This window comes from Alligator sinensis, unplaced genomic scaffold, assembly GCF_000455745.1.
Source record: "Alligator sinensis unplaced genomic scaffold, ASM45574v1 scaffold899_1, whole genome shotgun sequence".
NCBI lineage: Eukaryota > Metazoa > Chordata > Crocodylia > Alligatoridae > Alligator > Alligator sinensis.
Genome location: NW_005842614.1, coordinates 89,360 through 104,426, shown reverse-complemented (window position 1 = coordinate 104,426; position 15,067 = coordinate 89,360). Strand labels below are relative to the sequence as shown.

Genomic DNA, 15,067 nt, shown 5'->3' with positions numbered 1-15,067 from the left:
GGCAAGCCTTTCCTTTGCAATAACATCATCAGAAGGCATGGCAAACAAGTATTCATGGAAGATTTGCAATCACATTTCTCTTGCACCCGTTTTAAGCCCCTAATCCAGGGGTGGGCAAAAGGTAGACCCAGGTGGTGGCCAGACTCCATTTCCCAGCAGGCCCTGCCCGTGTCACTGCAGCTAGGTTCCATGGAGACCCCAGCAGCAGCAGTGCAGTGACATCGCAGGGCCAGGGTTTCCATGGAGACCAGCCCCAGCAACACTGGCAGGGTATGTGACTGGCCGGGGAGGGGCTCCGCAGCCGGGGCTGGGATCTTGCCGTGGTGAGCTGGGGCAGAGCCGTGATCCACTGCCTGCATACTCCGGGCAGGTGCATGTGGGCAGCAGATCACAGCTCTGCCCCAGTTTCAGACCATGCTGTCACCACTGCAAGATCCCAGTCCCGGAGTGGCTCCCTGCCCAGCTGCGTGCCCTGCCAGTGCTGCTGGGTCTGGTCTCCATGGAAACCCTGGCCCTGCGCTGTCACGGTGCTGCTGCTCAGCACCGTACCTAGACTCCTGGGTGAATTTTTACTGTTGGGCCTTGTTTTGCCTGAGATAATGATAATAATAATAATAATAATAATAATAATTGGACAAGGAAAAAAAAATTACCATTCTCAGGCTCTCTTTTTGTCCAGGCCCTGGGCAGCCGCCCACTTGACCCATGTCTGTGTCCGGCCCTGCTGCCACTGCTGGGGTCTCCATGGAGCCTGGCCACAGCGATGCAGGCAGGGGTGCTGGGAAATGGAGTCTGCTGCGGGCCTCATCTGGCCCACAAGCCAGACTTCACCCATCCCGCCCTTAACCCATAGTAGGAAGTCTGTGGCAGAGTTAGGGACTGACCCCAGTTCTCTCAAACACAAGGCTAATTCCTCAATCACTAGACTAATCTGCATATAAACTTTTAAGTGATACCTTCTTCACATAGGAAACTATCTGCCAAATCATTTTGAGGACTGAACAGATCTTTAGAAGACTACAAAAAGTTTACAGGTAGTTTGTGAACAGAATAGAGACTAGAGACTAAAATTCATTTGCTAAAAATAGTGTTGAAGTTGAGCTTGTTGAATTATTTTACACTGAACTATTTAAAGCAGCTTTCAGATCATCGTGCCAAGGCCAGGTGAGGTGTGGGGCTCAGTTTGGGTTGGAACGTTTTCACTAGAACAGAGAAAGAGACAAGCTGTGAGCCAAAATGCCCCCCGTCATTGTCCTTGACCCAGTAACACTTGCTGTGTGCATGCACGCACACACACACACACACGTGCGCACACACTATTTCAGTGTTACTAAACTAAAATGGTCTTCAACAGCCCAGCCAGGAGAAGAGCAGTTTTCTTCCTTAGCTCATGTGCCAAACAGCATGATAAATCAAAAAGCAGTACTAACATTCAGATCTGGTACAGCTCTGTATTTTAATCCATATTCACCTTCTACAGCAAAAGGATCTGGGGCTGGTGGGCCAGTAAAAGTGTTGAGAGAGACTTGGTTTCAAATGCAGGAACCTGAGTCAGTCAAGATTGTCTTGAATTCTCAGGAGTTCAGACTGAACAAACAAATCTAGTTCACAGTTCAGCAAAACACTTAATGTGCTTAATTTTATGCACATACTTAAATCCCTTTCAAACTGAAGTGCTCTGTTGATCAGGACCTTTTTCAGGTCCCTCATCATGTTAGCTCCACTCACAAGCTAGCTCCTCCACTTTAGTTTTGACACAAGAATTATCCCATTGAAGCCAGAGGTATTACTTGTGGATGTATATTTAAGCATGTGGCTCAGTGTTTACAAGGCGGGGGTCCCAAGTCCTACTAAGGGGATAGCAAAAGAATGCTCTTCCAACTTGAAAGGCTTCAGTGAAAATTTCTCTGCCTGACTCCCAAGTAAATCCCACCCAAGCTGATGAATGCAACCAGAATACTGTGAAGTTGTATTTCAGCAAATAAATTCAGAGCTGCATGGGGGTATCCTTTGCACTAAGTCTCATTAGGCAAATACACTGTCTTCAGGCCATGCCATGGCAATACCAGGGTGCCCTGGAGTTGGCTTGTTTTGCTTCTGTGCTACTTATTAAAGAAGTCATTCTTACCCTTTTACTCTGGGGGTTGCAGTTGAGCACACATTGGCTGTCCAGCTCAAAACCATTGGTACAGTCGTACATCCCCTCAAAAACAGGAGGGGGTGGTTCACACAGCACAGGAACGCAGGTGCCTTCCTCCCAGACTCCACTTTCCAGGCACTGAATCTTCAGGAACTTCCTGGGAAACATGCACACAAGATAGTTACTGAACTGTGCACGTGAGAAGACATCCCTGAGCAACCAAGTGGAAGGCCTCAGTTATTAAGGGCAATTACTTCTGTGGCTTCAGGTTAAGACTTCCCTAAAGGAAGATCAAATTGAGATCTTGGATGGAAACTGAATTCAGACCCACAACACATGCTGATTATCAGGCAGCACAAGGCCAAAAAGGAGCAGGAGAAGGAAATGGAGCGGGGAGGAGTGACAACAGTAACACCCTCTAGAAATACAAATGTGGGGCAATTTTAGGCAGCCCTTTTCATAAGCATGCAAATGATCATTAAAAATGCATAGCACAGCCTTCAGAGCATCTTTCCCTGAGGACAGAATCAAAGAATAAAGACATCAAAAGCCTCATTTCAGCAATGCCTTTATATCCCATGGACCTGAATGAGGCATGAGCATATGCTTAAAGTTAAGCTTAATGAATTCTCTGAATCTGTATCTTATATATTTAAACCACACCTGAACAACTCAATTAAGCATGTATTGAAATCTGTTCCCATTCAGCCACATTTAACCACCTGCTTAGTGTTCAGAATCTGCTCAGGTCTCATTCATTTCTCATGTCAGCCTTTGGCTGACTCAGGGCCCCAAACTTGTAGCTCCTGCACCTTTACTCTTTCTAGCTCTAGTCCCTTTTGCACATTTCATAGTGCTTTGTCCAGTTTAGGCTTACCTGTCCCAAGTAGTGATGCTTTCTCTCTGGGGAGATAATGCCTGTTTAATCTATCTCACTAACCTTCCACAGCTGACATTTTCCTTCCCTTAACTTCATCCCCTTCATGGGAATATGGGACTAGAAGGAGCCTCATCAATTGTTGATTCCAGCTCCATGATTAGTCCTTGTCATGCCACCCTAAACAATTCCTCCCCCTATCCACTCTTCAAACTCTTCACTCCATTCAAAGCTGTCAATCCCTTTCTGGTAGAGGAACTGTCATGCCAGAACAGATTAACATTGTCTTGTGTGCTGCTAAGACAAGAAAACCTTGCAAAGAAGTAATGAAAGAGTTAAAAAAATACAAAAGAGAGGCTCACTTATTCCAGAATCTGATCCCTGGCAATGATCTATATGTCATAGCCATCACACATGGGGAACAAATGAGAGGTACTTTTTGAGTTTGGAGACACTTCTTGGAGACTCCAGCTTCTGATCAACACCTACGTCTTCATGAATGAAGATCCATAGCTCTTGTGATTTTAACCTATCTAGTACGATTCTCCAGGAACCATCTTTCTTTAATTCACTTCTCCTATCTCTACTATCAATAGGCAGAAACCTAGGAAGCCACTGCTAAACAAACCTAGGAAGCCACTGCTAAACATTTATTGGGCAGATACACCCAAATCCTGCCCACCTCTAAATATGTTCAGAATCTGGTAAGCAAAGGAACAACTCTGCCTTCATTGTTGAAATAAGGCTAGGAGGCAAAGGGTTGGATTAACTTCTCATAACCCTGCTCCGGTAAAGGAAATTGCCCCAACAGCAGAGCAAGAGCCGGTCTACACTACAAAGCTGTACAAGCCAACAGTGTGCCGGCATACTACTACTGACATGGCTATTTTGGAGGCACATTCAAGTTGCCTTGCCCTGGGCAGCACACTAAATCTTTATGGCATTAGGCTATATCAGTAAGAGAAGTTTTCCACTGACCAATGATGGTTTGACACTGGCAAAAAATTAAGGAAAGACGAGGGCAGTCTGGCACCCTCTGCATGCTTCATGCAAAATGTTTCATGTGGAGTCAATTAACCACTACAACTCAGCCCTATGCTTTTATCATAGGACTTCCAGGAGGCCCCAGTGGTTGGTGTGTGGGTGGAGCGGGAACAAAAGTGGATTGTGGTGTAAATTAATGCTATATGATTACAGCCTTAAACACGTTACATTTCTAGCACTATATATGCAAGGGTGCCTATGTTCATGTGTCTGTGGAGCCACCAAAATGGAGGACTCACCACTAAAATGCTCCTGTTTCAAACAGGAACTTCTCTGTAGCATTACACTTGGTAGCACCACATGTAACATCTGAACGCTTACACGTAGCACGACAGAATCTCTGGTCCCCCGGCCTCCCATAGTGCTCCAAGGGCAGCGGCATAACAAGCTGAGCAGGCACCCAAGGCAAACTTTGCAGGAGAGCGGGGGTGGGCACAGGGGTCTGAGCAGGGGACACAGGTTCCAAAAGTGGGAAGGGCACAGGTCTGAGAGCAAGGATGGGGGCACCAGCCTTACCCAGCTGGGAACTTCTAACTAGTCCACGTGTGCTCTGCCTGATTCAGCTCTGTTGCTCTTAAACTAACGCAACAGCAACCAGGGTCTGTTTTGGAGTTCCCTGCATAGGAATGCTGCTGGGGCATGGTCTCTGCAGGAGTGGGGGCAATTCCAGTGCCAACTTGGTGCTCAGGGCAGGTGCCTCTCACCTGCCCCTCCTTATATTATTGTCCAAAGGAGAGGGACAGAGAGCATCTGGCTCCTGACAGCCCACCAGGAAGCACAGCTGCCGCCCAGCTAGGACATGGATCTGCAGCTCTCTTTTCCACAGCAAAACATGCTGCTGCTCCCATTGCAGCAGAGACAGAAAGGGCTGCTTGTGCCACAGGGTCAGCAAGGACAGCTGCTACCCCTCTGGCAGAGGCAACAGAGAAGGCTACTGTTGCTGCCGGGGCCCCAGGACAAGTGGCATCCCAGCAGCAGCTGGATAGAAGCCTGCCACTTGCCGATGGGACACTGGAGGGCAGCAGCGGCTCTCTCATTAGCCTCCGGGGAGAGTGGGGAGGCATCAGGCAGCTGGTGCTGTCCAGGAGAGGCTCACAGCCTTCCCAGTTCCCTTTCCCATCAGGGGAGAGAGCAGGCTGTCAGTGATTGGGATCACTGATAAGATCTCTTACAGGTAGGGGGAAGCAAAGGAACAGCCTCCTATTGCCCCCTGGTTGGAGAGCATGTCTTTGCAGGGATATTGTAGCACTCCAGCCAGGGTGCTACCTATGTGTGTATACCCGCACTGGTATTCTAATTATTTTAGTACTTATAGGGCTACAAATGGACATGTCTCAGACCAAAGCTAAGAAGGGATCACTTTATTTAAGGGAAACTGTCAGCATGATTCTCTTAAATTCAAGATTAAAACTGAAACCATTGCCTTTCTGTGATTTACACTCCTTTGTTTTCTTTTTTGCATTTCACTCAGCTGGGACAGTTTCTAGTTGGTTACACTTTCTATATTCCATTATATTTGAGAAGTTCATGGAGTTTCACATTCAACGATGCGTTGTGCAAGACACTGTACAAACACATGGAGGGATCTCTCCTGCCCTGGAGAACTTACAATCCAAATAGATAAGGCAAAGGCAGGGAGGTAGAGCAAGGCAGAAGTGACCTGCACAAGGTCACCCAGAAGGTCAGTGGCACCATCACGGTTTAAAACAGACCAGTGTTTTATTCAGAAGACCACCCTGCTGACCAGCTTATGTAGCATACTACAAGTATCTGAGCTGCAAACAATACAAGGGAAGTAAATATATCAGCAGCAGGCCTGAATCAACAGAATGGATCTGAAACCACACAAACTTTGGGGAAACCTAGATTTGGATGTGAACTTTTGTGGCTTAAATGCATCACTGATTTAATTGTTTTTGTTCTAGACTGAAGTTGTATTCATTACCCTGCTGAGACATCCTACTTAACATTAGCTTTTGCTTGGTTTGCTTTGATTCTCTATTTGCACAAAACTGAAATCTTGGGGGTCAACTGCCTGGCAACAACCTTCAGAAGTTCAGAGTTTTAAAGCTGGAACAATGTGGTAAAGGGTGACAATCTAGTTTGCACTGAAAAACTTTTCTCAACTACAGCTCTTTGCTCCAGTTCGGCTGCTTCACTGTGGTTGCACTCAAAGCATGGTGGAATTTACCAGTGTAAATCACAGCAAGGCAAGTCCCTCTCTTACGCCAGTCCAGCACACTTACACTGGGACTTTGCCCTGGTGTCACTACACAGATGTAGTTGCACTGGTATGAAAAATCCCAGTCATGAAGCAATATGCTTTAAACAACAAACATCCTATTAAGATGTTGACAGTCATATACATACTCTTACCAAAAAGTCCCTTGGGAATAAATGATCTAGCCACTGTATGTCACTGTTGCTCTTCAGAAATGAATGGGAGGCACTTATCTGAAAGCAATGCAACTCCCAGAGAAGAGAGCTGTAGCAGGGAAGGGGCCCGGAGCTTCTGGCCTATCTAAGGAATGCTCAGTTTGCACAGGTGCACAGTGTGGTTTGCAAGATCCTTAGCTTTCACACGGCTTTTTACTTTGATGTGGTGCTGGAATTAACACATCTAGGCCTCCGGCTCCCTGCCATCCTGCCCAAGCCACGCAAGGGAAAATCTCACTTTGTCAGAAGTAACTAGGGAAGGGAGTGCAGCTTGCTGCCCATACTGCAAATGCTGCAGCTGTCTCTTTTTTGGGCCTGCCTTGTATTCTGCTCTGGCTTACTGAACCAGTCTTATCACAGAGCAAGCTGACCTCCCTCAGTGGAATATTCCAGGAGTCTGAGAGCATTTGGCACTGGAGGTGCTCCATTGCCAGCCCCTCCTTCCTTGCCCCACCACACACACTGCACATCCTCTGGACCCTCAACAGTAACTCATGTCTCCAGGTGCCCACCCACAGCCAATTCCCCACTCCTGGCTACTTGTCCTTACCTGACCCCAAGGTAGAGGGTGGCAGCTGTGCTGCTGACACAAGCATGCTAAGGAGCCAGTTTACAGAGAGGCACTGGGAGGCGAATGTCGAGGTGAGGGGAGCTGGCCCTTTTAAAAACCTGTAGTTGCTCTGAACAGTGGAATACAGACACACTGATTTCTTCTGATGAGGGAGAGCAACATTTATTTAGGATTAGCACGGGAGCCAGAAGCCATAGTAAAATATAGTTAAAAAAAGAAAAGAAAAGGGAAAGTCAAGTTTTTCAATCAGACATTTAATGGGCAGAATGTGAAGGCTGCTGGGAAGACTTATGAGGCCTGCAAGAGCTGTGTTTGATGTGAAGGCATGAATGTCAGTCTCTCAAACTCCACAAACTGTGCAGCAGGGAGCTTGGCCAGCTCCCAGGCGCGTATTAGAGTGGCCAGGACTTGGAGCAGAGGATCTGCTGTAAGATGGCCAAGAGGGACTTCAATAAATTACCCCACAGCTCATATTATCCGCCAGCAGCAGGAGATTCAAGGATTCTGAAGTTGAGAAGAGAAGGAGAGAGGGTACTTGTTGGGAAACTAAATAGAAGCAAAGCCAGGATGTCAGGTTTCTGCCTCCCTTTTGTTGTGTAACCACAGAGGGCAAGAAACAACCAACTCCAAATCTGTAAATCTTTATCAGTGGCATTAGAGGTGTAAATTAAGTTGGAGTCCATTTGGCAGCCTGTGTTTTCTTTCCCCTGTTTTATGGCTCTGTTAGAAAGATGTCTGTTTGCATTTTTATCTGGGATGGTCAGTCTACAGCTTGAAAGAGAAATCCTGTATCCTGGCCCTCCATTTAATGTATGATGGCTGGATACCCTCCTGCACTCTCTTGTCCTCGTCTACCCCGGGTGACCTTTTTCAAGTGCTTCCAGCCCCCATCCTGCTGACTCTTTCCATTTCATTTTCCCCACATCCCCCTTTTTTCCTCTTCCATGGTCTGCTTCAATCCACAGTAGTATTTGGACCAGGTGAGATGGTGGATAGATCAGACATCTCACTGGAAGACGTGCAGGTCATGACAAGATTGATTTCATCAAGTGTCTCATGGATGTTTTGATTTTAGTGAGAGGGTAAAGTGCAAAATATTCTTTGGCTAGTGCTGGAAGGCTCCCAGCCTCAAATTTTCACCTACCTGTCTGCTGTTCAGCCTCTTATGTATCTTATGTCTACCTCATTGGACATTAAGGAGATACTTCTGAGGTTTTCTCTTTGAGGAGGAGAGGAAGCAACAGGGATTTGAGGCAGACAGATGCCAAAAGGAATGTAGGCTGAGACTTTCAAAGCAACCTAAAGGATGCCTTGTTCCCATTAATTTTATTCCCCTACGCAGCCTTGAAAAATCCCACCCCTAGTGAATACAACTTACTGACCATGAAGCCTCCCACTGAAATGAATTTCTGAGCAACAGTTGGGAATTCAGTTATACAAGAAGTCACTCCAGACCCTGCTGTTTCCAGGCCAAAGGCAAGGGTCACTACCCCTCAAAGCTATAGCAAAACTCCCTTAAGAAACAGTCGGCCTCCTATCTCCTCAACTGGTCACCAGGGAGTGTACTCATTCATGCTGGTTTGGAAGCAATAGCTAATGCAGGATGGGACTAGCCTCCTCCTTGGTGGGACAGGCTGCTGGACACGCACAAACCTCCTGACCCATGTTCTGCACTGACTACTCACTGTCTTCCAGAATTTTTGTTAAAACCTATGAAGCCCTGCATGGTGGGGGGTCCAGTTTCTGAGCATCTGCACTCCTCACAATAATCTACCATGGTGGCTGGGATGGCACTGGGACTGGGCCCTCCATTAGAGCTCTACAGGAATGGGGCAGAGGGCTTCTGCCTGCAGCTCATTCATTCTCTTAATCTGGAGGCCTCCACAGCATTCTGGTAAAGTTCACTTCTTTTGAGCAGGCTCTTGGCAGCGAGAAGGAGGAGGCAGGCTGGTATAGTACAGGCATTTTCTAACAACTTCCCCTATGCTACAGATGAACTGTTGTAAATGAGGGCATATCTACACATCACATGGTCAAGCCCTGAAGAGATTCCCAAGCTATCTTGAATATCAGGAGCAGCATAGCTGCCTCAGAGGAGTGCTCCACCAGGTTAGTTAGCCCTACTAAGAGTAGAATATATAATTAAGTACAGTATATAATTAAGTTGAGTATATAATTAAGTAGAATATATAATTAAGGGCAGTACATTCATGTAGGTACACTGCTTGTGGTACTCTGTACAACACTACAGAGAGAAGGGCAGACATAGCCTAAAGGTGCAAGTGCTTGTGTAGGGTCTTATAGCCATGGCATTTTTTTTTAAATGCCTGGTCAATCAGATATGTAACTGGGTCATATTGTTATTGTAGCCAAGATGGTCCAGGAAATATCCAGGAAGCCAGGTTTTTTTTGGTGATATCTTTTACTGGACTGACTGTATGGCTTCCCAGAAGCTTGTCTAACATCCATCCCAACCATACAGTTGCCCCAATACAAAGTATCATCAACCCCTCCCCGACTTCTTGCAGTTAGTCAGTCAGACTCATCTGATAGTGTAGTGCTGAAATGATGTTGGTAGCTGGAGGCCTTTCTACTACAGGACTCTTAATGTGGATAACAGCTGTTTACTGGCACCAGTGTTAGCAGCACTGGAAACTCTTTAGGCGTTTGGATGATTAACTTGTTGGGGGTCATCTGACTGCAGCTGACTTCCTGACCTTTGGGCAGGGGGCTGGACCAGATGATCTCGCAAGGTCCTTTCCAGGCCTAATATCTATGAAAATTAAGGTCATCAGGGTTCATATGTCATTATTATTAGAAGGGAAATGTACTAACACTGGGAAATGCTAAATGAACACTGGCATTGCAACCTGTACCCCCCCCCCCCCCACACTCTGCACACAGCAATTCTATCTATACACAGCATCATTATTACCTAATTACATTCGACCTTAGGGTAATCAGCCATAGCAGTTTCGTTAGGGAATTCAAGGAGACATAATAAGGAGATTAGGAGAAAGAATTTGTGTACATATTTAAAAACAAATTTTTGTGTAATTGCATTCCCACCAGTAAAAATCAATTATAAACAAACAAACAGAGCGGAGGGAATTACAACGCAACTGGAGCACTATCCAAGTCTGAGACAGTAAGTGACAAAACAGTGGAGTTCAGAAAAATGGGATGGGTAATTGGTTGGAGGAAGGGAAGAAGTAGGGTTTGAAGGGAGCATATCACAGGTCCCTTTGTATAACCTTGGTTAAGTCACTTCAGGCCAGAATGCTAAAAGTATGTAGGGGCCTAGAGCTGATCATCAAGTACATATCTGTATCTCTAGACTCCTGAAAATCTTTAAAACTATAGTGCTTCATTTGTCGGCCTGATCAATTGTCTCTTTAAGGGAACTGACAGACATTCAAGGCCCTGCTCTAACTCATGGCGCTTTACAGAAAACATTATGAGTGAGAGCACCCCCTAACCCAACAGAAGTTTGCTTGTTGGGTCAGAGGGGAATTGAGCCTACCTGCACCAGCCCTTTTGGCCAGCAGGCAGGGGCGCAGGCCAGGACCATCCCTCTTTCCAGCCCTGTCCCCCACTCCCAGTCTGGGGTTGTCAGCGGAGAGAGAATTTAGGGGGCAGCAGCAGCTGCAGGAGTGCTATGCTGGACCTGAGCTGGGGGGGGAGAAATTGCCTTGAGGCCCCCCACAGGGGTACTGGAGGGAGCTGGGGCTGGGCTTCCCAGGTGTGGGGGCTCTGTTCTACCCCCTTCCCCTCTCCAGCCCAGGCTGGGCATAGCAGCCCCACAGCTGCTGCTGCTCCCTTCACTCCTCCACTGACAGATCTGCCCCTAAGTGAAAATTAATCCTTGAGGGAACACAAGTTCCCAAAGATGCTCTAAAACACAGTGCCATAATCTATTACCTGATTAGAAGAGGGTTAATTTTTTGCATGGCTGGCCATTTTAGAAGTGCTCTGCACCTGTGCATGTGTGCGTCAGGTCATGGCTGTAAGGCATTTTCAGGGGCCAGATCTCATGAACAATGTCACTTCTGTCTGCACCCTAGATGATAACCTGTTTGGGGAAGAGACTCTTAATGTGTATGTACAGTGCCTAGCATAGTCATGCCCCAGATCCTGATTGGGGGCTTTTAGTGCTATAGTCTTATATAAATAAAACAGTGAAAATGGATTACAGAAAGAACAAGATCTACCAAATGCATAAACACAACAATACAGCACCTAAAGACCACCTATTTGTACAAGCCCAGATCTACAGTTAACACAACAACTTTCATTTAAAATGAATCACCTTGAAAATAGAAGGACCCTCACTAAAGTCCTTGTGTGTAGTGATGATCACACTGTGGCCAGCCCACCCAGGTCCTGCAAGGGACAAGAGATCCAGACTGTGGAAGGGGCATGGCAAGAGCTAGAGGGGCAGACCTGCACTGCAATATGCTCTGCCCAGGTCCTGCTAGTATGAAATGAGTGGCCACTCAAACTTACGTTGCAAAGAGAGCTCAATAGGTTTGCAAAACCTTCAGATGCTCAAAGCCTCATTCTAGTGAGTTACACTGAGACCCAACACTGCCATCCAGCCATCAGAATACCTAGGGGCCTTCCCTGGGCCCCAAGCCCCTTCACTCCTCACTATCACTACAACCAGTTAAGTTTGGTGCCCTCCACCCAGCTCATCTCATAATTCAAGAAGAGTCTTGACATAATGCTAGGAAAGCTCCTTAACAGCTACAGTCAGTGCTTTTATGGGAGCATACAGCATGTACTGTTAATAGATAAGCAGGTCTGAGCAGTTTATATTGTGGGTATAAGGCAACATGTTATACTGATTGCAGATGGCTAAGAGGTATGACTGATTAATGAATTAGTAACCTCTAGATGACACTTGAGGTGCTTCCAACACTGATTCATAAACCAAGACATAATCATACAAGTAAGGGATCCTATTGACATTAATGGAGTGTAGATGAGGACCTCAATATATTCATTTATGTTAATGGTAACAAAGGGCCCATGTTTTTGTTCTGTGTTTATACAGCATCTAGTACAATAGGACTCTGGTCTGTGACCTGAGCTTCTAGGTGTAATGATGGTGATGATGATGATGATAATATCTAAAATTAACAATAACATTAATCAAATTGCATCTTGAGAAAGCCAGGTCTAAATCACATGGTATGCAAAGTGGTTTGTAAGCAATTACTCCTTATCATACTGATTGCACTTTAGTCTAGCTCCTCGCAGTCTGAGGCCTCTTACTAGCACTTTGTAAAGTGTGTACAAGAACCAATTCATCCACTATAGGGTGGTAAATATGGCCACTATTCACAGTGCACAGAAACACTGTTATCTAAGTAAGAGGGGGAAGGGAAGATGAAAGTTACATTCAATTTAAACTGGACAGGAAATTAAGCAATTAGAGAGTACTTACCTGATTTGAAACTGAGGAGAATACAAAAGCTGCCTTGAAGTCTTCAGTGACTAGAACTGGCAAGGACTTCAGCTGATGATGCCACACAAAAAGACACTGCAGAACCCTCTAGCATCATGGTAGTGGTCTAGTCCAGAGATCAGTGCCACTGAATCACCACTACCTTCTCCCACTCTGGAGAATATTTTCCCAAAAGGACATACAACTGTCTGAGTTGAAATTTAACTAGGATATGAGGATGAACCTGCCATCTCCAAGGAAAACCACTACATGATCTTTCATGACCACAAATGTTCAAAATCGAGTGTTTACTACTCATGTGAAAGACAACCACTTCAACCTCACAATTTTTCAGGCTAGATCATTAGCTGTGTACTGATGAAAGCCAGGAGTCTCCAAACACATGCATACATTCTTAACTTTAAGCAAGTGAACTGTCTCATTGAATTCAACAGAACTAACCACAATTTCAAGTGAAGTGTATGCAGGATAGGTGGCCATGAGGGAAGGTATTATCTATGGAATCACCATAGCGATTTCAGGAAGACGCTGACGGTAAGTCTACACCACATCCCCAGGGCCAGGTGCTCCCACTTTCAAGTATGCTTTCATTCACTTGCATGTCATTACTGCACTCAAACACAATGTAGGCAGAACTCTGGAAAGCAACCGCTGGCAGTGCCCCCAGATCAGTTTCACCACTGCATTTCTGGGTTTACTGCATGTATCTGGGAGCAGATGCCCCTAGCAGTGCTGGGTGTATAGTGGAGAGAAATTCTTGCTTCTTCTTTGATGTCTCCTATACAAGTGCAAATTCAGTCTAACCATGCTTAGGTCCTGAGATCTGATGATGATGATGTTGACTACACAAGTGTGGTCAACTGTACAACATTGCAGGGTGGGGGGCAGAAGGGGTGCACAACGGGCTATTACACCTTGCTTCTACCAGCTCAGTTGCAAATACACATGCTTCATTGGGGGGGAGGGGCGTTCTTTATGTGTTGTGTGTGTGTGTGTGTGTGTGTGTGTGTGTGTGTGTGTGTGTGTGTGTGTTAGCACACGCACATGCACATGAACACCAGGAAAAAAAATCTGTGAACTGCACACAGTTAAGCTCCTAAGCCAGTGTGCAAATAACATATCCCCTTTGGTGACTGCTATGGTAAGCATCAGAAATGAAGCATCAGAAGTGAGGAAACACATGTGAAGGGGATGAGAGAAACATGGGCAAAACTGCTGAGACAGGAAATTTTCACACTTACTTCCTGGGTTTGCCTGCCATGCTCCCTGCCACGTGGTATCCGGGTTTACACTTATAGCGGCAGACAGAACCCACATCATGGTTCCCTTGCAGGCATCCACTGACCAGCAGCTTGGCATTGGCAACTGCATGAGGAGCATCACATTCCAGCTTGCAGTAGGCTTCTGGGAGTGACCAGAGTCCATCCTCAAGGCAGGTCAGCCATTGACTCATTCCTAGCTCCAAGAGAGAGAAGCAGAGCATGCTCAAAATGCAGGATGGCTACATCAGGGCTACAGGCAACAAATGCATCTCTAGAAACCTGGTAACCTGCAAAAGTTGTTCTCAGAGCCTGATGCTGAAGCCAGTGAAGTCTATGGAAACAAAACCACTGACTTCACTGGACATGTGGTCCAGTCTTTAATTGACTGCTTGAGCCCAGAGGTAAGTTAATAAAGTGACACCTAAAGCATGAAGCAAGCCTCTCTGCAAAGTAACTTGATGAGCTCCTCAAACTTTGTTCAACCTCCACTCCCTTAACCCTCCTCTCTGCTCTGATGCTTATAACAAAACTTGATGATGCTAGCATGTTATAACTGCTGCTTACCATGCTCATCCCAGTCATCTCATCGTTTCCTCGCTCTTTCCCAGATCTTTCATCTGTACCTTGTCTTGGGCTTAAGATGTAAACTGTCTCCGATAGAAATCATCTCTGTGTTATGTTGACATGTTTATTTACTGCAATGGGCCAGTAACACTCAATTGGGGCCTTTGGGTGTTATGCAATTAATAACAATTAGTTATTACTAATTAATAATGACATAGCTATGCATCAGGGTTCTGTCAGTGCTTTGCAGAGACCGGTATTTTAGACATTCCTATGACAGATAGATAGGAATATTCAGAAAAGCAACTGGAAAAACAATACATCCTTACATCACCTTTTTACACTGTCTGATCTGATAACTGTGTTGGACAAAACCCAGCTGTTGGCCTTCCATAGTGTACAAAGCATAAGAAGTAAATAGGAATTTGCTCTGGCTGGTGCACTGTTACCACAACAAGCAACTAAGCCCCAGTCACCAAATGTGTACTTGTAAAGCCTGTATGTAGTAGAGAGAACTCAGTTTGTCTCCAGTGAGAACAAGAATCAGGGAATTTCCTGCCCCAGTGGCTCAGTGAAATCAACTGGACCCCCTGACTTTCTCTGCTAGGTTCAACAAACTTGAATTAACATCCTCAGGAATCATTTCAGACCCTGGAAGCAACTTCTGCATATGAGCCAGCTCCTTTACCAAGGAAGCCAGAGG

General features: G+C 45.9%; 1 protein-coding gene across 1 annotated transcript in view; it reads right to left on the bottom strand.

Moving 5' to 3' along the window:
- Positions 1-15,067, bottom strand: part of LOC102385061 (pappalysin-2) — a 118,642-nt gene that overhangs the window by 41,104 nt on the left and 62,471 nt on the right. The window contains exons 15-16 of the mRNA XM_006033252.3: positions 13,780-13,993; positions 2,129-2,297 (exon numbers count right to left, since the gene is read on the bottom strand). Of these exons, the coding sequence (XP_006033314.1) occupies positions 2,129-2,297; positions 13,780-13,993 (383 nt within the window). The remainder of the gene's footprint in view (positions 1-2,128; positions 2,298-13,779; positions 13,994-15,067) is intronic.